The sequence below is a fragment of the Ambystoma mexicanum genome, chromosome 3p (assembly GCF_040938575.1).
Source record: "Ambystoma mexicanum isolate Mex_15411 chromosome 3p, UKY_AmexF1_1, whole genome shotgun sequence".
Taxonomy (NCBI): Eukaryota; Metazoa; Chordata; class Amphibia; order Caudata; family Ambystomatidae; genus Ambystoma; species Ambystoma mexicanum.
In genome coordinates this window covers 1,246,646,895-1,246,672,912 of record NC_090925.1, presented here as the reverse complement: position 1 = coordinate 1,246,672,912, position 26,018 = coordinate 1,246,646,895, and the positions used below count along the sequence as shown (strand labels likewise).

Here is a 26,018-nt window from a genome sequence, read left to right as displayed (position 1 = left end):
TGGTTTCCTGGCCTTATGGTTTCTTCTTCAAAGGTTTCTGTAAAGTAACGGTTTCTTGCTGAAAATGGCAAGGGTATTTCCCTCGGTGCAAACCCTTCTTGATTTTGCCTCACTCAGTGTGCTTTCGTGCTCCACCTTTTATCTCTGTGGGGAGGTTTAAAGGAAGTCAGGTGTGAGTGATTGTCAGTAAATTCCTGACTTCGCCTGACCATAGTAGTGGCACATGTCAGGTACGTTGCTCGGGTGTGAGTCTGTTTTCTGCTAGAGCGGGCTGTCTGTGTGGAAGTATTTATGAACGTAAAGGGGGGGGTGAACATCCCACGTATCCTACCTGGTAGGATGGGGTAAAGGTGTTACAGTGGGAGGGATACCGTGTCTCGCTATCCGGTATCCCACTCCCTGAAGACCCCTCACCCAGGTGATTCTCCCGCACTGGCCCACCCCCGGAAACTGGATGCAAAAGCGATGGCTGTGTCCTGGTCACCTGGAGGACAGATCCCCGGGGACCAGCAGTTGAGACACCTTCTGGTTTCTCACACTAACTAAAACTAGCTGTTCCCTAAGACTGTTAGTATGAGGATGGGTTGCAAAGACGCACCAAGAGACAATTGAATTATTATGAATTATTCATCTGGCAATAGAAGCGTACAACTGATTGAGCAGGAGCGAGCTGACGGCATAGTGAGCGATGAGGAAGAGCACGAAAAGTGGCTAAGGCTTTAATCTTTCTTCCTGGTAAATAAAAGAAATCATCCCTAGCACTCACTTCAAAATGATCTCTTGGAACTTTCGAGGTTTTAATCATCTTTTTGCAGAAGGTGGTCTCATATCTTACTCTCCTAAGTTTAACCACATATCTTTACAGGCGACTGGGCTCACTGAAGCCATTGCCATTGATGGTAGGAGGCCCATTCAGAAACTGGCTACCAAGGGAGTTAAGGGTCGGTCTATGAGAGGCCTGCTTATAAATGTGGATCAGGTGGCTTATAAATGTGGAGAAGGAACAAGTTACTTACCGGCAACTATTCTCCAGCATGGGTCTGGCATGGATGCACATGCAAACCCTCCCTCCGACCCCTCAGCGGCTCTTCTTGGTCATACTGCCACTTTATGTGCTTACCAAATCTGAAGATGGCTGCCAGAGGAGGGGCTTAGGGAGAGGGCTGTCATTGGATGGGGGCAGTATGACCCAGAGGACAGTCATTGGTTTAAAGGAGAAATACAGTTTGTAAGTGAAAGTGAAACAGTTTTTCTTTTACCGAGGATTCCCAGCCTGACGATGGGGAATATTCATGAGCATGTGAATCCATGACAGATCCAGTAGCTTATCTAGTAAGTAACGTGTTTCTTCCACAAGGAAGCAATTAAGTATTTGGGGTCATGAGATTTTGAATCGTGGAATCTGACAGAAGGAGGGCTTGATTAAAGGTATTGAACAATTTTCCAGCCCAAGCAACAAAGAGAAAATCATCTTGTTCCTGGGGATGGGGGAATATTATGCCAAATGTATTCCCAACCTCGCCAGTAAGACTTGCAACATGAGGAAGTTGGTGAAGAAAGAAGTATGGTTCCAATTGGATGGAAAGTGCGAGGCAGTTTCGATCGGTCAAGATTGCATTAAACAAAGCTCCCACTTTGAGCAGTTTTGATTACAGGAGGAGGAGCATTTTGACTACAAATGTCAGTAACCGTGGCTTGGGGTGATACTGTTACAGAATGGTAAAGGAGGAGAATGCACAACAGTTTTTTCCTCCTAAGTGTTAAAGGAAGCAGAAGTGAACTGTTAAGGAGGATTCTCAGAAATGTGCTAAATCCCTTCTACCTTAGAGAGCCCCAGCTTTTTTTGCTGGACTTTAGGACTTTTAATTTCTAACCTGGAGAGAGTGAGACCTTTTTCCCCACTTTCCAGGTATTTTTCTGTGATTTTGTACACTGTTTTTCTTTTGACTTTGGAGTCTGACAAACTCCATAGGCATCATCTTTACATTGTGACACACAGCACCTTCAGTGCAGTGGCACAGGGAAGTCTCTTAGATTTCCCAAAGGTTTAAATACCTTCTCTCAGTGAAACTACTGTTTGCAAGAGCAGTGAAGTGAAATCGACTTTACTTACATTGTGTTACTTTCTAGACCCAGCACACACTATCTTACAATAGGGTGCTGGAGGGGTTACTTAGCATCCCCTTTGTCTAGTTTCTCATGTAACATTTTATATTACCCTTTTTTCCAATTAAGGGCTGGTGGCAGTGGTTTACTTTTTACTACCATTGTGTGTTTTTACTGCGGGCTGCAATTGCAGCTGCAGTAAGACACCCATAGGTGCCCATTTCATCAAAATGGCCCTGGTGTTCTTTTTTTCTCCATTTCTTGTTGGAAAGGTCCTTCATGAGATTTACTCTGCGCGCCAAACCAGGTTTGGTCCCTTTGTTCATTTTGTCTTTGGCGGGATTCACAAGTAAATCCCGCCTCTGGCTATAGCATGTCTAGCAGGGGCAGTAAGTGAGGGAGGTGCCCGAAACTCCCTGTGCTTAGTCTCCCTGGTTACAGGAATGCACCCAAGGGTGATTGGCTGGAGGGCTGTCCTCGGAGGACAGCCACCTTGCTGTGTGACTGACAGCTAGGCTGCGAATGAATGGGAGAAATCTGCATAAAAGGCGAGGCTTTTTGTCTTTGAAGGCAGAGTCGACCACTGGACGAAGGAATCCGAAAAAGAACTTGGAAGAGATGCCTGCTGCAACTCCTGGACCGTTGGTTTACCCGGTGAAGCCCTGCTGCTGTGCTGAAGCTCCGAATTCACCTTGACTAGAGAAGACCTTCAAAGGATGACTTCTCCCCTTGGTTGGTGGGACCAATCAACCCCAAGACGAGCTAATCTGGAAATAATCTGTGAGCTGGCTGTACTTCCATTGCTGCTGCAAGAACTGAAGTGCCAGGGAGAGGATCACCAGAATCGAGTGAGTGTCTTTAAGTCGGATCCAAGCTCCAGGAAGATTCTCCGGACTCCCAGGAAGCAGGACTGACCAAGCCTGAGCCACCTCAATAGAGTGCTGGACCCCAGATGCGAGGAAAGTCCAAAGTGGTATCGGAGAACCACAGTGTTGCTATTTCCTAGAGACGAGATGAGCTGAAACTGCGAAGTGCCACTCAATTGAAGTTTGCCCATTGCTGCTTCCGACCTTCCCATTGTAGTGCAGGAGTCCTGTAACGCTCACCTGGTATCCACGGGGACGTCACTCAGCCTGTTCTGACCTCTTACGACCTCGAACCCTTCCCTGAAGGCTATTCGACTGGAGACTGGGCCTGAAACACAGGATTGGTAGAGTTTAACTCCCTATTGTCTGTGTGCTTGAACCCCTTCTTCCCCAGTGTCCAACCCTTCCCTTTGATCGACAGCTCACCTTGTTTTCTTGGATAGTGTGCTCTCTGTCCTGCTTTCAGCGCAGGGGAGCGTTGATTGATGCAGGCTCGTTGCTGCCTAGTTACTTCACTGGCAAGAGTCCGACAGGTAAGTATAATGAGTCTTTTGAACGGGTCTCTAACTTCGTTCCTTTCCTTCCTTAGATGATAGCCGGCGTCCGGGGATGGCGGTGTGCTGCTGAGATGAGTAAGGCTGAAGGTGAGTGAGAGCGCGATGCACCCCTTTCGTATTTGTACTGAACTGAGTTCTTTTTCTGTGTCTTTTAGGTGCTGCAACGTTTTCAGCGTGGATGCCGGTTATGAAGAACAAATGTGGTGGGTAAGCACGGTATGCGGCGCCTCTAGATGTTTCCACGCTAACCTGGAGTGTCTTTTCCCTCATGCAGATGGATGAGAAGTTCCAGAGACAGAGTTCCCCCAGAGCAGCTGGGATTCAGGTAAGCGTTTGAAGCTCGTACAGTATTTAAAAATAAGCGTAGATTTGCAGAATGCTTAATAATGCCTTTTTTCTGTTCTTTTCCCTTTTCCTAAGGAAGCGGCGTGCCGGGATGGGAATGACACCGCCAAGGTGCCCGCAGAACAGGAGCAGCGATGAATGATGGGCAGAAGCGTCGCAAGGTACGGCTGTTCCTAACGGTGTTCTTGCAGGATCTGAGCGCAGAAGAAAGATGCAGGCCTACTGGAGACCGATCGGAACACGGTGAGTGTCACGCTGCAGGTGCAGAAAACACAAAGGATGTTTCTCAGCCTGGGTGTGGCTTAAATAGTCTCTGGGCTGAACCACACCCAAAAGACTAGACTGCACATGCAGTTCTGGGAACCGAAATATGTGGGGGCATCCATCTTGTCCCCATCAATGCACTACAAGTCCAATCCCCAATGTTATCCTATGGGAGTGAGTGAGTCTGGTGCCACAAGCGCCAAGTCTGACTGCAAGTGGGTCTTTGGAGGGATCGAGAGGCCCTTGAGGGCCATGTAGGTGAATGTGGCCTGGTTCCAGCCTGACATATTGGAGGGCTGGGGACATGAGGGGCAGGAATCATGTCGAGTCCCCAGGCGTCCTCCCTCTTGTCCTCACAAGGCCCAGGAACAACAGGATCTGCAGACATACACAGGAACAGAAGCCAGCTGGAACCATTTCTTCTGACGAAAGGTACTGTAAAACTAAGGGGACTTACCTCTTGTTGTGTAGGCTTTCTTGTTCTCAGTAGAGACTTGTCTTGGTTGCTTTTGCAGAGTTGCTTGCAGCTTTGCCCTTCACAAGCCTCCCAGCTTGTGGCTCTACAGTGATTCTATTTTTTCTACAAAGACTTCTAAAACATTGTGCACGACTTTAACTTACCTGTAGGAAGTGCTTCAGCTCACCTAGACTTTTGTTCAATTGACATTGGCTGGCCTGGCTTCCTGAAAGACTCTTCTTACCTCTGACTTTGTGCTTTACCTTTCCTCCAGGAAAGGGCTAATTTACTTTGCATTGGGGTGAAAAAGTACTTAACTGCTTCAGAATATTTGTGTAACCTTTGTTTTATTCTCAAACCCTTTTCTTTGACACCAAACCCAGTATTGTTCTAAATGTTCCAGTGATATATTAATGTCCACAGTGTGCTAGTTATGTAAGTCACCTAAGGGTGTAGGAACCTCCTGTGTGCCATCCTAAATGGGTACTTGCTGATTTAGAGAACCTAAGAGTGTGTATTTTGAAGTGTATTTGTTACTTATATATTGCACCCTTCTGAAGAAGGCTTATTTGAATACTTGTCACTGTGAATCTCTGTGTAAAAACCCTACTGCTCACATTGACCCCTCTTGAGATAGGCCTGGCTGCTCAGACACACTACCAACCCGTGCAGTACAGACTTATAACAAGGGTTGGGTTACTATTGCCAGGAGGTCAAGGTTGCTGTAGTCTTACAAAGGATACTGCACACAATCTTGCCCAACATGAACTATTCGCCTGTAGAAGGAATTTTTGGCCATGAAGTGGGCAATAGATTTTAGACCTTTTGGGTGGGGTTCAAAGTGTGTGGTCCATACTGATCACATACTGTTAAGGGGTGTGCTGACCACAAAGGGTTTAGACAGTGTATCTTTCGGGATAAGGAAGTGGATCACAGGATTGCAAGAGTATAGCTTGGAAGTCTAGTATGGGCCCGGACTGCTGAACAAAGCGGCAGATTGTCTTTCGATGTTAACCAATGCGGTGGAGGTAGTGAATGTGGATGAAGAGTGTGACACTCATGTTTTTGAAGTTCATCAGGATGTGGTGTCGGAAGAGGAGTGAGGTCATGTTAGCAAATCCAGTAATGATGGAGATAAAAGCGAAAATTGGTTGTGGTTTAAGGAGTGAACAGAGGCGGAAAGGTGTGGTTCCTGATGTTGTGTGGCTGGTATTTGATGAACTGCATGTTAAAGGAGCACTGTACCTGATTCTGTCAAGAGGGGACGGGATCCCTCTTAGTCAGGGGTGGGAGCCCCACCACAGGGATTCCCATAGCCAGTCCTGCCCTGAAGTGCGGATCATGAGTGGGGAGGGGTTGAGGGTGGTGAGGGAGAGACAGTCCCTATCCCTTCTTTTTGTGACTGAATGCATGAAATGATTATCACATAGTATGGCCCCATACCCATTCTTCACAATGCTCACCAGTTTGTTTCTGTTTCCCCTGGGGAAACTACAATTTCCACAAGACCCAGTGCGGGAAGTACGAGCAGTCGTCCTGATCAGGAGAGATGTAGGCAGCAGAAAGATCAACTCAGCAACAAGGCAATTTCATCTGCCCACACAAACCAACTTCCAACAAAAAATACACCAAACGGACCACGGACCGCCCCCTTCAGGGATGCAACTCACTCACCCATAAGGACAATATTGTTACCTTTGTCACTCTGGTATCCCGTACATGCCGGGGAGCCCTCACAGGAACATTAAGGATATTGAGACGGATTGTTGCTACAGTGGGCCACTACTACCAAGAACCAGCGGACATGGGGATCAGAAAGGAGCTGGGCTTAAAAACCCTTTTAGATTTTCACATACTTGTCACACCTGCCAGGGGAAAAAAGGAAGCCAGCAGTTATCTGGGGAACCGGGTGAGGAGGTAGCCAGTATAGAGGGAACATGGATGGAAAAGTGGGGTGAGCAGGAAGCATTAAGGTGTGGATTATTCGGGTGTGGTCAAGGAAGGGGGACCAGGATACCAGACGAGGAAGGACGTTAGTGAGGAGAGTGGAGAATTGCTGAAGGAGTGTGCATGGTGGAGAGAAAGTCGCACTTGGTTTTAAGTGGCAAGAAAGGTTTGATAGTGAGACTGATGAGAGTAGGGAGTGAATAGTAAGGTGATCGGTAGAGTGAAAGGAGAGGAGGGTGACTGGGAGTGGGGAGGAGTGTGGAAAGAGTGCATAGTAGTATTGTAGTTAGAGGAGTAGTAGCGTGGAGAGTTTTTGTTTTTTTGGTTAATCATTTGTAATGCGCTCCAGACGCAGGGGTATCAGGGCGCAGCAGTTACAAGAATAGGCGAAGCTCGAGTACAGAAGTTACAGAAAACAAGTATGGGTACATCGTGATCATGCATTGACATCCATCAAGGAAAGTATACACATATATACATTCTATGTACAGATCTAGTGGAACTAGATGGGAGGAAGGATGGAGAAGTGCCAGTGTAGCTGTGTGGTCTGTAATCATGTGTGGGATTTACTGATCTGAGTCTGAAATTCTGGTAGGGTTGGTCTTCTCTAATGGGGTGTGGCAAGGAGTTCCACATTTGGGCCGCTTTGACGGGGAAGCTGCAACCACCAATTTTAGAGAGCTTGAATCTTGGGACGGTGAGGCAGTTGGTGTGGGCTAGTCTCATGGGTCTGATAGAAATTTTCCTTTGGAATCTGTCAGTGAGGTAACTGGGGGCAGCGTTGTTGAGAGCTTTATAGCTGAGGGGAGCTTTTTTTAGCAGGATTTTATTGTGAGTCGAAAGCCAATTATTATGGCGCCTGATGGCAGACATGTGAGATCTTCTTGCCACGCCGAGTGCAGCTCTTAGTGCGTTGTTTTGCAGTATTTGTATCCTCTGGATGGTTGCTTTGTTGGCCCCAATGTATATGGAGTTACAATAATCCAACCTGGAGAGTATGAGGGCTCCAGTAGAGTGGAATGGTGGTAGCGTGGAGAGGGTAACAGTTGTAGCGAGGAGAAAGGTGGTGATAGTAGTGCAGAGAAAGAGGTGGTAATAGTGGTGTGGAGAGAGCATAGTGGGAGCCAGAAGCCTGGAAGGTGAGAAAGGGGAGATGGTGGGCGAGAAGGAGGGAGAGGAGCTGTGGAAGAACAGGGTGAGATACAGAAAGAAGTAGGGAAAATTAACAGTAGGGCACGAAACTAAGAGACGGAGTGGGGCCTCAGTATCTGAAAGGCACCTATCAGATACCACGTTGGTGGACTTTGGGTCAGGGACCTCCTAGATTGTTTCCAGATGAAGTTGGAGGGATAAGGTGTTTCACTTTAGGTCATCGCCTTCAGTCAGGGAATATTAGATGGTAGGGGTTCCCGATCTCTAATGATAAGTATGGGGTTGAGGGATGGCTGGGCTATGGAGGGGAACGGCTTGCACTAGTTGACAAGTAATAAAAGCCCTTAAAACTGTCTTTGTTGCGGCCATCTGTGATATTCTGCACTATTTTCCATGCAAAATGCTGGACCATGTCAGTCAGGCAAGTGTCCTGTATAATTTTGCGAATAGGTGTCTCCCATTTATTCAAAGCATTATTCAAAGCACCTTACTTGAGGACCAATTCTTCTTCCAGTAGATTAGTCCTGAGCAGATGATTCATTAGAATTAGTTGAAAGCACATGCACTTATCCCTCCCCGCTACATGTACACCTCAGCTTCTTTGTGCTCTCTCCGCTTTGTTATTCAAGTACTTATTGAAAGAGCACCTACATCTGTTAAACCGCTCCCAGGTAGAGAATAGTTTCTCAACTGTTAATCTCTATAGTTTGCACAGCTGCACTCGTTTTTGAGTCAGATTATGTCATTGTTTCTGTTTCACGTGGCATTTGACTAGAAATACATCCGGGGAACAAATCACAGTTCGGCCATCTTGCAACTACATTTTGCAATTTTCTCAGTTGTCATTTTGACTGATGATGAAAATGCAGTCTTAAAAAATCTCTAATATATGCATTGCTTGGAATTAAACTCTTATCGCTGGCTGACGACATACCAATCCAATCACTCTTAATCTAATGCCAGTGGTGAGGACTGTTTTTTTTTTTGTGTCTGGCTTATTTACCTTCAGGCTACAGCCCTTTACTGATTGTAAGCCCCCTTCAGCCTGGGCAGGGTCAATATGGTAGCCTTACAGCCGTTGGAATCGGAAAAACATATCTTCTAGTGTGTGGACCATTGTCATAATTGGTTAAGAAATGTGCCACTGTGAAAGTCTGCACCGTAAAGGATTTCAGGTTGTCCCTTGCCACACATCCAGAGAGGATCTTGTGTGACCGGGATGTGAATGAGCTGCAAATTAGCTACTTGTGGATTATACTTTGTATGGAATGAGAAGGGGATGCACACAGCGAACATCAGCACTGGTCAAAGAAGACTGCATCAAGGGTTGAAAACTCGAACTTGCACTAGCCTCTTTCAGGATGTACAAAGTTAGGCCAAGTGTGAGGCCAGGCATAGGACGCTGTACATGTGCATAGCATTCATGTTCTGTGCTAGGACGTTGTACCAGGATCTAGAATGTGTGCACCTAGCTATAAGGCTCTACCGGAGTTTAAAATGTATGTACTTAGTCATGATGTTGTATCAGGGAATATGTGTGTGGCCTGGGCACACAAGGGGGCATAAGATGGCAGTGCTTTGCCAAAAGACTCTTTCAGAGTGCATGATGTTACTGCTAGGCAGACCACCCTTGTCTAAATGGTCTGAAGCTAGTCTGTTCCAGATATGAAGCATAAGTTGGATGGGCCAGAGACTAAGCAATCCTCTGCCTGGGAGCTCATGCACCTCACTCATGACTCTTTGAGAAGGGTGGCTGAGTAGAGCTCCTTACCAATATGGCTCTACCCACTGTCAACCCACTCCCTCTGACATCACCACTTCCTCTTTTGAATATGTCACTGTTTAACTCCTCCCTACTACACCTCTCACTGTTCTGGCTCTCTTTCGACCCCTCTTCTTCTTCACTCCTCCTTGGCTATCCTGACCCTTCTCCTTGAGTCATTCCCACCGACATCCCCATTGTCTAGCTGGGGACTTCAGCCTTCGAAGCCCTCCAAAGCCACCCACCTTGATTTTAACTCCGTCTTATCTGACCTCTCCCTCCATGACCAGCATACCGATTCTGGTGGGAACGCTCATGACCTGGATTTTCACTCTGTTTCTCTCCTCTGACCCCTCTACTTCTGATCACTCCATTATTCAATTTAGCATCTTAGTCCCTACATCCACTACTCCTTTACCCTCCTCTTCAATGACAACCATTAAATTCAGGTAGTACTCGCTCTTGTCTATTACCTTGATAAAATGAGGACCTCCCTCCTGTCGCTTCCCTATTCATGCCTCTTCCATTGACCAGGTTTTTTCTGACCTTCACTATGTACTTGTAACACCCTTTGATTAACACTAGCCTGCACACAAATTCACACCGTCCTGTCTCCAGTCATGGATCGCCTCTGAGATGCAGACCTTAAAAACAAAAATGTGTAATGTGTTTTGATGTGGGCACACCCTACTCCTAGCCTACAAAAAACCCTTGCTGCCCTCACCTCTGCAGTCGGCTTTCTCAAATCCTAATTCACAAACATTATTTCCCTGCAATCAACTTTGCAAAATTTCATCTACTGTGTGGGGTCAGAAATGTGAGGCGCACAACTTGATGAAGGTTTATCATAAGATGCCATTTTAATAACTGAAAAAGGATTGATAAACACCTCACTGTCCCTACCCTGAAGAGGATGGAATCTGTCCCTCACACTTGTTCACACAACAAACTTAAAATGGGAATATATGGCATTTCAACTATAACAGTTATGTTCAACATAAACCTTGTAACTTTTTCTCCTTGCAACCAAGGTGAGATCCCCTTCCCCAGATTCAAAGCAGGATTTTCAACCAACAGTTCGAAATTAAGAAAGATCAATTCTACAACAAAGTTCTGGTGATTAGATTCTTATTGCTCCAAAGGTCTCTCACTTGGACTTTCCAACAGTCCAAAAGAAATGAAAACTCTTGTTTCATGCAACCTCTTCTTAGGAAGCACAAACACCTCCACAGTTAGTCTTTAGCTACAACAATGTTTTGTCAGGATCTATTAACAGTAGTTCAAAAGAAATAACAACTCTTTGTCCCTTCACTTGTAACAAAAGTTCAACACAACTTCTTCGTCAAAGATTTTAAGCACCCCACAGTACTTCAATGTCTTTTACCTGGTCCACTCACCTGCCAGATCTATCACTACAAGGTCCCTGCCCTGGTATACTCACCTGCAAGGTCTAAAGAAACTCATAACACTACTACAAGTACTTTGGTGGTCAAGTTTGATTCAAACAACTTTGTACATTCTCTTGACTTCCAAATACTTCACTATTGACTACTACTTTTGGGAGGTCCAGAAACACATTGGTGCTGTTTGTTCCACACTTGTGATTGCCACATGCAAGGCAGGTTGTGCTCCTCTCCTTCTGAATGTTTTCTATCGGAAGGGCTGCTTTCCTGACACTCCTGTGTTCCCACTCTTACATCAACCAACTTTCTCTCACACTTTCTCTTCTTGTGCTTTGCCAATTCTTGTTTAGTTCTTTTCCAATTATTGCCCCCTTATCACTCTGGCCATAAGGTTCACAATCGGCTTGCTTCTTTATTGCCCTCGCTTGGCTTTGGCAATGATGATTCTTATTAGCTTGCTTTAGTATGGCCCTCTTTTGGCTTTTGGCAATACTGTTTCCTCTTAACTGGCTTTAGTATTGCCTTTTCTTGGCTTTGGCAATTACTCAGCCCTTTGTAAGTATAACTCCAATCTTCTTGCCTGTGCCAGTTCCTAATCTGCCACTTTAGCTTCTTTGTATCAGTTTGGTATTTAAAGTTGGTATGATTATGCCCCTTTAACTTATCATTTCGGTATTCAAAACTGTTGTATATGGCTAGTGGCCGATTACGACGCATTCCCGGGTGCTGCATACGTGTCCGCTCTTGCTGCTGCCTCTGTGCCTTCTGCTTCTTCCACTTCGCCTAAACAGCAAACTGCTTCTCCCTGAGCTCCTGCGGCTTGCGCCGGTCGAGGGAGGAGCTGTCCTCGCTACACAAACACTCCTGTACTCGTCTGCCACCGGAGCACGATTTACACAAGGGAAAGCTTTATAAACTCACCATTCCCACTACGCAACCTCTGCATACGCAGTCTTTAAGTTTGGAGACTCTCTGAAGACAGTCATACGCTCTGGCAATAGCGGCGGCTCCAGCATCTCTGTTTTTCAGCTTCCTCTGCTGCCACTGCAACACGGAGTCACTGCAGACACTCTACTACTCCTAATGACCAGACCCTCTCCGGAGTGGTTCATTAGAATCACTAGGCTGCACCTTGCAGTCTACTGCCTCCACATACCTTTTCCTCATGCCAGTACTTTGGGTATTGTGGGACTGGAAGTCCTCAATGTGAAAATTACACTTTTCTTCTGCATCTTCACTTTTACAGTAGGCCATTAAGATTGTAAGATCTCTGGGGAAATGTATTAAAGGTATTTTCCCATTCCTCCTAACCTGATTTCCCCTCCTCCCCGCCCCCTCATGTGATCCTCCCGCAGAACACCACCCCCACTGTTAGGATCAGGAAGCGTCTGCCTTTCCCTGGTCACATGAGAAGGGTCCCAGGCCAGGGTCTCTGGGGAATCATCTCTGATTCATTACACTACCCTCCAAGATTTGCTCACACCACCCAAGCCAATATCCATTGCCTCAACCCTCTGTTAGTGGCTTTGTTCACTATTTTTCCACTTCAATGAGTGACACTCTCACTGCCCTCCTCTGTCTCCCTCGCCAACCCTCCATCTGTGCACCGCCTCTTCCCCATACCTTCAATTACTTTTTGCCTTCATCTCCTACCGAATTGTCACCTATCCTTCTCTTAGCAAACCCACCCTGTGCTGCTCTCCACCTGCTTGCTCCTCCAAGGGGCTAAGGATTAGTCCCTGCACTGATCTCTCTGAGAACTTTAGCCTCTCTCCCTCTCTCTGCTGGACTCTGCCCTGCCGCCTTCAAATTTGCAACTGTCTAACCCATAATGAAGAAACTCTCAGCTGACCCAAACGTCCCAACAAACTACTGCCCAGTCCCTCCCCCACCCCTATTATTCACCGGTCCTTGAGTGGGTGGTCTTCAACCGGATCACTAAGTACATTGAGGATAATATCATTGAAGATCACATCAATTTGGCTTCCATGGTAAATTCTCCACTGAGACTGCACTCATGCATGTCACCCGCTTTCCCTCTGATGTTTCCACTCTTTTGTACTCATCCTTTTGCTGCCACTTGCAACATTGTAGACCATTCCCCTCTCCAGGACCGTGGGTTTCACAAATACGAATCCCAAGGTACCTTCTGATCCCACCCATCTCCCTGTCGGCATCCCCCAGGGATCAGTCCTTGGTCCTCTGCTCTTCACGCTCTATACTTCTGCCCTAGGAAGACTTAGGAAGACTTATCATTTTGTTTGACTTTCACTATTATCTCTTTGTGGATGATACTCAAATCTTTTTTCTTTTTCCCTCCTTCATCCCATCCCTCTCAGAACAGATTACCAACTGTCTCACTGCAATCAGTCACTGCATGGCTCCCCTCTGCCACATGTTGAACTCTTCAAAAACTGAAATCCCCTTTCTCCTGGCTTCCAACTCTACCTGTCCCATCCCATTCCCGCCTGGCCTCCTTGCTCCCTCACCCAATGCTTGCGCCCTTGGGGTCCTGTTTAATAGCGACCTCTGACTGCAACAATTCACTACCACTCCCTCTGCAACTCAGATGAATCTTTTCATCATTCTGAAAATGTTCATATTTTTTATTCGCCACAAAAACCTATCTCTACCCTTATGCTCAGCAAACATGACTACTCATGCCTACCCATTGGCCTTCCTCTCTGCTCCTTACTTCCTCTAGACAAAGTCCTCAACTTTGGTACCCGATCTACCCAGATCCTTCACCACTTCTACCTAATGACAACGTGCTGGTTGGCTTTCTGTACATAACCGCTCCCTTTTCAAGTTCCTTCTCCTAGTCTACAAAGCTGCCGGTGCTCTTGCTCTTCACTACTTGTCTGACTGTATGTTGGTCTACTCCCCATTTTATTCTGTCCGCTCCTCCTCTGCAATCAAGTGCAGTGACCATGCCCCCTTCCATGCCTCCACTCCGTTCTGCTCTTTTTCCCTACTCAGCCTGCCCATTGGAACACGCTGCCGATCACAATCACAGCCAGCTAACTGTGGATCTCTTTAAAGTTTGGCCTAAAGAGGGAGCTCCCTCTGCCCTCCATCCCATCCACCTTACCTGACCCCATCACTTCCTCCAGTGCTGCGTAATCCAATTCATATATTTGCACAGTACTCCCCTTTAGTTTGAAGTAGTTGCCGCCCCCCACCCAGTTTAATGTTACCTTTGTATGTCTCCTATTTATTATATTTTTGTTTTGCTCTGATTGTCCCTGGTCTATGTCGTACTTTATTCATACCTTCATACGCTGACTCACCACCAGTTCTCATCTTTGTGCTATTGTACAGGGAATGCCTCTGCCATCTGTAAATGTGTTATTAGTCATTTCTGTTCATAATTAAATTCCTTGGTGTGTAAATTAAAATCTAATACCTAGACACCGAAATGGTGCCATTCCATGTATGCAGCCTAGGCAGTAGCACCTGCATAGAACCTTTTCCTGGACCCCTTGTGATAAAGTAAATGAGATGAGATGAGATGATAAAATAATTAAATGTGCTAAATGAGAATGTTTGATAATGTCTACTTGTAGGCAATGTCCAGGCTGTGGCTCTTAGAGATATATTTGCACATACCAAGAACCGGGACCGTTTCCCTCAAGTGCTGCAGAAGGAAGATCAGGATTGGGAGAACAGAAGATCTGTGAACCAATCTAAACTGATTGACGTGTTCAGGTATGGGAGCCTCTTTTATTCTCTGCTATACTCTGTATTCCTACCCACAAGCAGGAATGACTGAACAATTAAAGAAAGACCCCTGTGAAGACTGGTGGAGCCGCAGGATTTCTCGGGTCACATCCAGAATGGCCTACCACTCAGCATACAGTGAAACTGAGCTGGGAATTCCGCGCGTACACTATATTGAGGATATACAGTGTTTTAGGCGATGCCAGTGATTCTACTCCTTAAACGATGCTACTAGTGGTTTATGCAGCCTTTCAAATGTTGGCCTCCTCAATATCTGGTTGGTATTAGCAAAACTGCAGGTTGGTGGCTAGAAAGCTTGGACTTAATCCTAACATCTGGCATTGCAGGACAGATGTCACCTAGCAGTTGGGTGCATATCATCTTTCTTTTCTGTAATGGCATGTCAGGCTGAATAAAAGTCTTGAGCGTTGCCCAGAGCAATAACAGCATTAAGATTAATTCAGAAACTTCCAGCTATCATCCTTCAACTTTGCTTATGTCACCCCAAAAGATGAAGATTGACCCTTACTTCTCACACCATTGTTTGAGCTGGTTTTCTTTCAAGATTGCCTTGATATGCATGTGAAAACGCATGCTACAGCATAGCAGCCTGTGAGGAGCTCCTTTCACAAGCTGCACTGATGGCCTTTAACTTCACATTTTGGTACCAGGTTGTGAGCACTGATGTGGGTTAACAGGAATTGCTGCTCAGATAGAAGAGAGTTCCATTTATAGGGACAAGCTGAAGAGTGAAGAACATCATTAGTGTCTGCAGAGAGGGGAGAGCCAGGGAACCATGGAAAAGCCTGTGATCAGTGGTCTCACTGGCATAATCTCGGCAGGATAGCTCAGGGGCAATGTGCTTGCCTTGGAAGCAAGACGACACAGAGCAACACAGGTTCAATCCATGGGTCCGCGTTTAGAAACCTCTGGGTATTAAGCACGTTATAAATAACCTATCATATCATTGGTGTATACAAAAGTGTCAATTTATACAATGACTCGCATTGTCTTGCATCTTTGCCCCAATTTCTGCTTTTGTTGTCCTCCTGTGACATCTCATGCCTATAAAAGGGTGCATTGATGACATCGGAGATCAGTGAAAAAGGTGAAAGCCAGGCCAGGTCATCAGAAATAAACCCTATGTTTTACACCAGTTTTGCTGGGCAAAGAAATATCTAGAGACTGAATTATGCCAGCCGTTGCTAAACATTGTGGCAGGCACTACAATTAACAGCTGAACAAGTAAAGGAATAGCAAAGGCCCTGCGGTTGCACCCTTATAAATCTACAACAGCAGGGCATGTTCTTGACTGTTTTGTTAGGTTCTTGTTATGTAGACTTGGTGGTTAACACAGCCTCTCTTGTCTGCTTATTTTTAGTGGCGGCGTGGAGTTCCTCCAATTGGTAACTGTGCCAGGTAATAACTGCAGTGACCTTCTCATCACAACTAAGCAAGGCATCTCTCTTCTAAGTGGGCAGGATCTGGAACCTCGCTGGACTCTGAACCAGAAAAACATTCAAAGGTTGACTCAGTTTTAATATTGTTTTTCTGTTCACTTTCAAAAGAACATTATTCTCTTTACCATGATCTACTTCGTTATTACTTTTGTTTTGGTGCCTTTTGGGGTTGCTGTTGACTGCAGACTAGTTTGTGTAAAGCTTATGTCTTGCTTGGAGAAGAGTTTGATGTTACAAACAGCTGTTTGTTTCCCATTCCTGCAGTATTGTGATCTGTTTTAACTTGAATACTGATGCCCCCCCCCCCACTTCCCACACACCCCCTTCTTTTCTAAGGCTTTAAAACAGCAAGTATTGTCAGCTAGATTGGAATTGTTTACTTGCAAAAAACGGACTTGGCTTCATAGGCAGCCATCCCCCACACCCGTTGCCCACAATCCACTGTGCCCAGGCAGCACAAACTAGGGCAAAGATTAAGGGTGCCTCCTGTTTGCCTGGCACCACAGCCCTACTCTGCAACACCCCTTGCCCTAACCCATTGAACCACACAGCATCAAGGTAAGGGATGGCCCTTTGAATAATATACCACTGTGATATTTGGCTACTTTATTTGCCTACTCTCACAGTTTGCATGTTGAGATTTTGCCATGTTGAGATTTTGCTATTGTGATAGTTTGTCACTTTGATAATTTACCACTGCGATAGTTTACCACTGTGCCATTTTGCTGCTGTGATAATGTGTCACTGTTATAACTTTACATTTTGATAATTTGTCACTGTGATGTTTTGGAAACTATACCATCTTGATAGCTTGCTGCTGCAATATTTTAGCAAATGTATTAATTGTGACTGTGATATTTCCCAACGTTGATAAATGCTCCTCTGAGACATTGGGCTTCATTGCGGGTCTGACGGCAACCCTACCGGTGCTACCGGCGGGTTGCTGCCAGACCCGTAATATTTACTGGTGCCGGACTTCCAGGTGCCACCGGGCTATTAAAAATCTGTCGGCTGGGAAGTCAGGCGCTGGCAAAATGTAAGTCCCCATTCCTATAGAGTCCTTTGGCACTCTATGGGAGTGGGGACACGGAAGCAAGGGCACCGTTGCTAATGGTGCCGGTGCTTCTGTGACCAGTCTGCCTACCATGGCTGCTATGCCCAGCAGGGTCAGACCTATCGGGCACCACGGCTCTGGCAGGCAGACCTGTAATATGCCGGTCTGGAAACAAGGGTGCCAGTGAGCTTACCGACACCCTTGTTTCTGGACCGGCAGGGTCCTAATGAAGCCCATTGGCATTTGGCTAACGTGCAACTGAGATATTTCACCTAGTTGATGAAACACCACTGAGATACTTTACCACTTTGACACTGTGATACTTTACCATTTTGATAATTGGTAGCTGGGAGACTTTTGCAATTTCGATAACTTCCCACTGTGGTATTTGCTGTTCTGATATTTGGTAATGAAGAAACTTTGACAATTTGCTGCTGGGATTAGTTTTGCTGCTGGGGTGAATTTTGCCGCTGGGAGATCGTGTCATTGGATAATATGCCACTGTGATATCTTCCCATCTGGATAACTTGTTGCTGAGGCTATGCGACTTTGATAAATGACCACTTCCATATTATGTCACTTAATCACCCCATTTTAACAGCTAGCAACAGGAATCTCTCCCACCGTGATAATCTACCACTGAAATATTTCTGGCCACTCTGATATTCTCACGTCTGGATACCTTGCCACTCTGATAATTTGTCACTGGGATATTTTCCCATCTAGATTATTAGTCTGCTAAAAATCTGTATAACTAAAAAGAAAAGCAACAGGCACCCAAAGCCCAACCAGAAACAGTCAACCCTCCACCACCAGATCCTTACCCCCCTCCCCAAAAGCAAACTGCACAAACCACACAGAAATGCCTTGATCTAGGAAAGACAGCCGGACAGGAATTACCCATAATGGCCCAAGCACTAGCAAAGAAAGCCAAACAACTCACCACCTACTCCTTCTGGGAAACCTGCGTACATTCTCTTCAAAGAACACAGCTCTTTTGCGACATCGCTCTGTCTCGCTGTACCTATCTACCTACAAACCCTCACAACCAGCCATACAAAGAAATCTTAACCACACAGGGAGATAAGAAGCAAGTGCCACTGATGGAATAAATAAGGTCCAAATAACTAGAAAACAACCAACCAACCTGAACACACCGTTCATCACAAGGGAGTGGCAAGACGACAGAATTCCAAGTTACAAACCCACAAGCAACCACGAAAACGACAGACCCTACACGCACCCTACTCGAGCTCCTCAATGAATAACAGTAAAGTAACACAGGGCCACACCCCAACTCCCAGGCCAAAGTCAATCACTGGATCAAATGACAGGAGGAACCAATGTCATACTGACACAATCCCCAACGAACAAAGATACCCCTAAAAACAAAATGATTCACTGCAACCTGTTGAACGCTAGATCAATGTCAAAGCATAGCACAGGGAACCACAAGCTCTACAGTGAAGGGCAAACAGATACGCTTTTCCTCACAGTAACCTTCCTAATGAATGATTTTAAGGTAGTTGGCCAACCACAAAGAAAAAGGAAGGTGGCCTAGCCATAGCGTACAAAGATTATTGAATAGCAGCAACATAGTTAAAGATCCCAGATTGTGAATCCCTCTTCCTCCACCTAGCTCTGCACCATTTCACCAATCTATCCTTCCTACACATCTACAGAGCACTCGCATACATCCCAACCTTTACAGAGAAATCTGTAGACGCCATAACAAGCATCACAGTAGAACACGACCACCTGATCATGCTAGGAGACTTTAACATCTGGTTTGAAGAGAAGAATTCCAACTCTGCCAAATCGCCGACTTCTCAACTATCCACCATGCACCCACAACAAATGGTGAATGGGTCAACCCATGCGACTTTGGGTTGTTTTACCATGACGGAACAAACTGGAGCCGAAAAAACCATAGCGGTTTTGGCCAAAAAATACACTTTGGTTGTTGCAGTAAAACAACCCAAATCAAATACATTAACCCCCCTTACTTGCCATGCAGCTGCACACTTTGCTTTGTGCCACCAACTCGCTGTGTCCCTGCAACGCCTGTTCCCATTCACTTCCATGATCGGGAACTGGTGCTGCAGGGCCCTTTTCTTTTTTTTAAAAAAGGTTTTTATTTTCTTGCTTTACGTGAACGGCTGTGGGGACACCCCTGCTTACATTATAGTGAACAAGGCTGGGGGGGGGGCACTCCTGCAGCCCTTGTTTACTATAATGCCACTGAATGAGTGATTTGGTCGAAACCTTCGGCTGAGCAAACCTTCCGTATGGCCGAAATTTAACCAAATAATTCTGTAATTTTAATTCAGTCATTTTGGGTAACCCACCCATGCAGCCAGATGCACTTTGGATGCAATGTTCTGCAAAAAAAGCCTGACTACAATTGCGCCCCCAATACACATTCTTTGGAGCGACGACCTTATGACACCTTTTGTAATTCAGCCACCCATATACATCTAACTCCAATACAGGAAAAAAATGGAAATCCCTCAACACCATTGACCTCAACACCAGACAGGAATCCACAAAACCACCAAAAGCTCTCCTGGACACACTTCCACCAGAGCAAAGGATTGAGACCCCCCAAAATAGCTCACAGGAGCTCTAGATGCTGTAGCACTCAAGAAACTCTTCGCCTCTTCCTAAAAGCAAATAACTGCCAGATGGTTTATGCCCCCCCTCCGAGCCCTGAAGAAAGCAAATAGGAGACTCAAGCAAGCTTGGAGGAAACATGACAACATCGAATAACAAAACAGATGCAGCTCTATAAAGTAGAAATCCTAAAAGCAAAGAAACTGCACTATGCAGAACGCACCTCAAAAACAAGCAACTCCCAGAAAGAGATATTGAACATCATCAATGAGAGGGGAAACCCGACATCTTGCAATCAAGTCTCCACTCCGGAAGAAACTCTGTGATGACTTGGCAAACTACTTTAAAAATCCAACAAGTCATAAACACTATGCCCAAGAACATAATCAACAATTTCGCCAGTGACCACACACCAGAGTCAACCCAATACTGAATTACTTCATACCAATCTTTGCAAAAGACTTCACTAAAAAAGGCAACAATGCTGACTAGCCAGTAGACCCTTCCCCCTCCAAACATCTACATGAACATTCTCGGCAAAGAGCTACCTGCACAATACTTCCTCAATCTCATGAACCATTCCCTGGAAACAGGAACCATATCTAGAAGTTTCAAATCTGCCTACATCAAACCACTTCTCAAAGATCACTCAGAAAACACAGACAGCCCCACCAACTACTGGCCTGTATCCAACATTCCTCACCCGGCCACACTGATAGTTACCTACCTACATAGACAAATTCTGCTAGATCTGAGGTGGTGAAGGGCGGGGGGCATAACTGTAGGCAAAAACCCTTGCCACTTTCTCCATTTTAGGTTGTCCAGATTCATATTGCCTAGGTTGATGGAGTACTCAAGACAGCGTGCTAAAAAAGAGACATCAGAAATTGAAACATGCCTGGTAGGCGTTAGTCAACCAGCCCAAATGGCAGGTTCCATGGCTGCTTTTGCTTTGAGACCAGTGGGGATTTTCAGCCTGCTGTTTTAGACACCAGCCTCTTCATTAAACACAGCTTCCAGTGGAATGTGACTTTTGAAATGTTGTGTCCTAATGTAATGTCTTCAACAGTCGCATATGAAACCCCTCTGTTTGTCTGCATGGTGGGCATCTGAAGGCCAGTTGCTGTGCCATGTAGGTAGAACCGCAAAACGTAGATGCTGTTCAAAGCCTCCAGCATAGATGGTTGAAACTTAAGGACAGTACGCGGTTTTCCAAACCATCTAAGCAGACTGACTCCTCCGTGATCTTTTATTCATATAGTCCTCTGCCCTGTAATGAAATCCATTCAGGACCCAAATCTGCTTCCAACTTTGCCATTCTCATTCACAAGTGCATCACTCACTTACACCTTAAGCAGTCTGTCAGAGAGGTGAGGGGTAGACACAGCCTTGCGCTGCAGCACTGTGAAGTCAACGCTTCTCTTCTGCCTGGCATTAAAATAGCAGATGGGCCCTTTAAGCCAGGGATAATAATTTCAAGTTGCAAGCTGCTAGACGGCTATAAAAAGTTACTTGCCCCCTCAATTCTATAAGTAGACAGCACACCATTTCTTACTCGCCATGAGTCCATTATCAGTAGCCAATCACTAATGGAGAGTGCATGTTTTACACCATGCCCTCAACTGCCTCTACCCTAACGTTGAGTTTGATTGCCAACAGCGACAGTATGATCAGACTCTCGTTAGTCTTCGTGAAATTGGGAAAATCCCTTGAAAGGCACACTGTAATGGGGAATATTCACGGGTTCTGGAATAAAGAGAAGCCATGGAATAACCAATCAATGCCTTTATTGGACAATCGGACTAATATGGAAGAGCCCATGGCTCTGCAGTAGGGGCCAAAGACCAGTTCAAGATCAGGGTCTGAAGGAGTTCAAAGTGGGGCAGGAGTAAGGAAGAAGAAACATCGACCAAGAGAGTTGCTGCTGTGTAGGCTAAGACCTGACCCTTTGGCCAATCATGCCAGTGGCTGCATGAGAGTTTAACCCTGGCCTGGAAACACCCCCAAGAAAAAAACTGCACAATCGGACAAAATGGGAGACCTGGTCGGAGTCTGAGAATATCCAGCTTCTGTGATTGTGAGAAACAGTGGCCCTTGGAGTGTGACCCCTGGCTGAAGTATACTATCACAGCCTGACACATGTCTTAAGTAAGGGGGACACATATTTCCCAATTGGAGTGCGTTATAAAGTATGGTTTCTGGCCAAGGAAGGTTACCTGCATCTAGAAGGTGAGAATATCGCGGTCTGGCCATTAACCCTAAGCAATCGGGAAGACGTACTTGCTGGTGGGAGTGTTAATAAGCAAGCAGGCTGCTGTATCCTTAGGCCTGGAATTGCCAAGACGTGAGATGGGTGCTATAACCCTAGAACTGATACTGGTCAGGAGCTTTGGTTTGACAACACGTAATAAGAGGTGTACTACCATAGTAAGGCCCTTGAGACAGAGTCTTTCCATCCTTACACCTTTGCCATAGTGGCCTTACTATTAACCCATTGGTGTTTCTCCCGCCCATAATAACAAAGTTCATAAAGGTTTTGAATTTGCAGTGCACTTAAGACCTGTGTGTGTTCTATTGATCCTGATCTGCATGTCACTCCTGTAAGTTCAGCACCCCCAGTGTTGCTACTACAGTGAAGGCTGCCCACAATGTGATATCACTGTAGTAAGAACTGAAACCAGTGTGATGGAATTGTAGCGCAAGGGCTGCAGTGTCGTAGAGACCGCTTTCAGTGTGACATCTCTGAAGAGATGAAAACGCTCCGAGTGCGGTTTTGTTGCAGTGAGTAGCAGCTTCTGGTGTAAAATCACTGAAGTATTGATACTAGGAGTGTACCGAATAGCATATTTAGTGTTTGACCAAATAGTTTGTCAAGTATTCGGCCGAAGCCCAATCGTTTAAACATAATTTTTTAACAAATCATGTTCTAAACTTGAAACACGCACTTCTTTAAAAAGAAAATGAAAGCACTATTTTAAATGTGCTACTAGGTTTCATTTTTTCCTCTTTATTTTAAAAAGCAACTCATCCATATTTTCATCCATATATCCCAAGCCAGAAAATAACATATTAACAAGAAGGAAGGGACCATATCTATAGAATATTATATACGCAAAACCAGTACTACTCAAAGTGCATAGGCTGCAGTTAACAAAATAGATACTGCAATTTACAATTGCTATTTCAAATCGCTCACAAATATAACCTCCTGTGTCCACTCAACCACACGTATGGATTTTTCTATGTCTTTGCTTCGTCAGCCCTCCTTCCCACAGCACCAGTAGATACAGTGCTCTCCACCTCTGTTCTCACATCATTCTGTTCAGACAGACAGACCTATAATGTTATTCAAGAAATCTGCCAATAAGCAAGTTCTCCCAAGAGGCCAATATGGGTTGGGAAATATCAGCCTCATCTTGCGCTGCCTGACATGTAACTTGACTTGATCTAGCTCTATTGACCTAGAAGGGGCAGCCCACATTTTGCAGAGCTTATATCTTTGACTGGCTCTAGTCCTCATACCAATCTCTCTATACTCCTTCTGGCAGACTGGCCCACAGGGGAACTGGAGAGATTTCCCAGCATGAAGTTCCTCAGAGGCCTCTTAGTTGGGCATGTTATTCTGTGTGACATTTTAAGTGACTACCACAGTTCAACTGGTCTTCAATACCGTTTTGGATTCACGTTTCTCCCTGGGGATTTCCCACAGGAGCAAGCTATGCTCACTCTCTCTCGCCACTCTTTCTCTCCAATGCACCTTAGACATATTCAATCAAGAATGCTTTTAGACAACATTTTATTCAATTCCCCTTTGCAATCTGCACTCTATTTTTCTCTCCGAGTTGTTAATTTGGTTTAAAATGAGAAGCATTCAGCCAGAGCTGAATAGCTATTTTTCAGCCGGACTGTGGCTGAATACTTACTCGAAGTCGAAGTTCGGTACACCCCTAAATGACACCTCTCAATATGGTATCGCTTAAAGTAGGGATGGTGCCTAGTGTATGCTGTACAAAGGGTCACTGCAGTTCGGGCAGCTCATATTGTAATATATTTGTAGCACATGCAGTCCCTCAGTATGACCTAAATACAGCAAAGACATTTCCCAGTGTGATTTCAATCCAGCATGTAGCTTTTTCTTCACACTGTATTTGTTAGTTGAGGTAGATTCCAAGTGGCTTCCAAGGCTGGAGTTCATCAGTGATGGAAAACGGTATTCACTTTTCAGGATAGAGGGGGATGCCCGAGACTAATGAAGGACGCCAAGGCTGTAAATTATCCTCACCATGGGGTCAACCGGGGTGCATTGAAAATTGATGCAGGTGAAGCCCCGAGTTCTCTGTGCAGAGTTTGAAAGAAGCATGAAAGGGTTGAGGACATTGTGAAATCTGTGAGCAAAAAGGAATAGTCTTGATAGCCATATCTCAGATAAAACCATGCGCAAGCTTGTCCAAATCGAGAATGTCATCCTGAGTGTCTGAAAAACGGACTGGCTTCATAATCTGGGAAGAAAACTGAAATTCATTAAGGTTCCACACGATGGAGGTAGAATGCCTGAGCAATGCATTGCGAAGTCCGGTCTTTGATTGAATTCATTGGCTATACATCATAACACAGATGGCTCCCAAGCATGTACAGTAAAAATCCTAGCTACTGATTGTTTTAGTACTTTCTATAGGACTACTGACTGTGCATGAGCATGAACCTTCATGCCTACTTTTTGAGTTTGGCAAGAAGGAGACCCTGACGGCCATGGTTGACATTTTCAAACAATCAGGAGATCTGACACTTAGCGTGATGGCACTGTGGTAAGGGTAGTTCTAAGTGTGATGTGTGACGATTCACAGGATCTCATCACTTCTCCTAAGAGGGGAGCCCTTCCATATGAGGCTAGGTCCCTACCCAATAGTCCGCCTAGGGGTGGTAAAAAGCTGGAGGACCTCATAAGGATGAACTTCCCTCATGGGGATAAGGACTCCCGTCCTGTGAAAGTCCTTCCTAAACCCTTGTTCCCAGAAGTCATGGCCCTATTAACTCCTCCTCCCTCCCAACCTGAAACTACTACTGTGTGTTATTGTGAGGTCTCTACTATCGCATCTGTAAGACCAGATGGGACTGAGACGAAGAACCACCAAAGAAACATACAGAACAGTAGAAAGGATTACCAAAGAACTGTGATGTGGTGGCCACTAGGAAGCATGAAGATAACTTCAAAGGCATTGACACTATGATGGGGCTGACCCAGCAATTTAAAGTAAAGACTGAGGAAGGACTAAAGGTGTTTGGGAGCAGGAGGAGCAGCGAGGGAAGCTGGTGTCCGCCCTGCAGGGCCCGGGAAATTCAAACCCACACTGCCCGAAGCATTGAGAGACAGTCGGTCTCAGAATGAGAAGCTGAAGGGGACCACTCAAGCCAGAGTAAACCCTACTCACTGCAGAAGCAGGAAGATTTCCGTTATTGCATCGCCACTCCGAAGGTGGTCCGTTTGGTCCATAAAACAGGCTGAGACCACCGCAGCAATGTCTCATTGCAGCCGCGCATACGAAAAAGGAGGAATGCAGGAATAACCGGTAGTGCTCCCCAGTGAAGATACAGGTAGTGGGAGTTGCAGGGAATCCGAGTGGGGACCAGGGAGCCCAACAGTCAAATATTCCTTGGGAGTGATCTTGTTCGTCACAGTAGTGATACCCAGAGAACAGAGACTCAAGTATTCCTCGGCAGTGAACCCCCTCATCACAGTGGGAAACCCAAAATATGTAAAAGATACCAAAAGGGCCAAGAACTCTCAGGGAGTCATCTCCCCAATAGTCAAGATGTAAAAAGTCCTGACAAAGCACCAGCAATAAGAAGAAGAGTTGATAAAGTTTTAACTCTGCTGTTTGCAAATCGCTTGGCAGAAGTAAAGGCGTGTGCAAAGGACTATCAAGAAACAGTATATAAACTCTTAAAGATAGACCAGGGTAAGAGAGTCATTCTCCCGGTCTAGATCTATTTGGTAAATCAGACCCTGGTACAAGAGACTGCAGTTAGGTCAGCCTACGACTTGATTTGTTCACCAGGAGAAGGCACCCATTCTCCTGGTGGCTTGGATAAGAAGTTAATTGAACCCTTTTTTTCCTTGGTTTATTTGTTAGTGGTTGGGATAGAGTACTTAGTTTGGACAGAGGGCAGTATATTATAATTTATTTTACTTGCATTCTGATGAGCACCCGAGTTAGAGGCAGGTTCTTTTCTTTATTTGAATACAACTCTATAGCCAAAATGATACCACCCCATCAGCCTTCTTACTCCATCTCACCACAGATGTCACTGCTG

General features: G+C 45.5%; 1 protein-coding gene across 2 annotated transcripts in view; it reads left to right on the top strand.

The window, feature by feature from the left end:
• The window catches only part of FAM234B (family with sequence similarity 234 member B), a 393,337-nt gene that overhangs the window by 275,709 nt on the left and 91,610 nt on the right, over positions 1 to 26,018 (top strand). For both annotated transcript variants that reach the window (XM_069652723.1, XM_069652722.1), the window contains exons 7-8: positions 14,426 to 14,567; positions 15,961 to 16,104. In XM_069652723.1, coding sequence (XP_069508824.1) covers positions 14,426 to 14,567; positions 15,961 to 16,104 — 286 coding nt within the window. The remainder of the gene's footprint in view (positions 1 to 14,425; positions 14,568 to 15,960; positions 16,105 to 26,018) is intronic.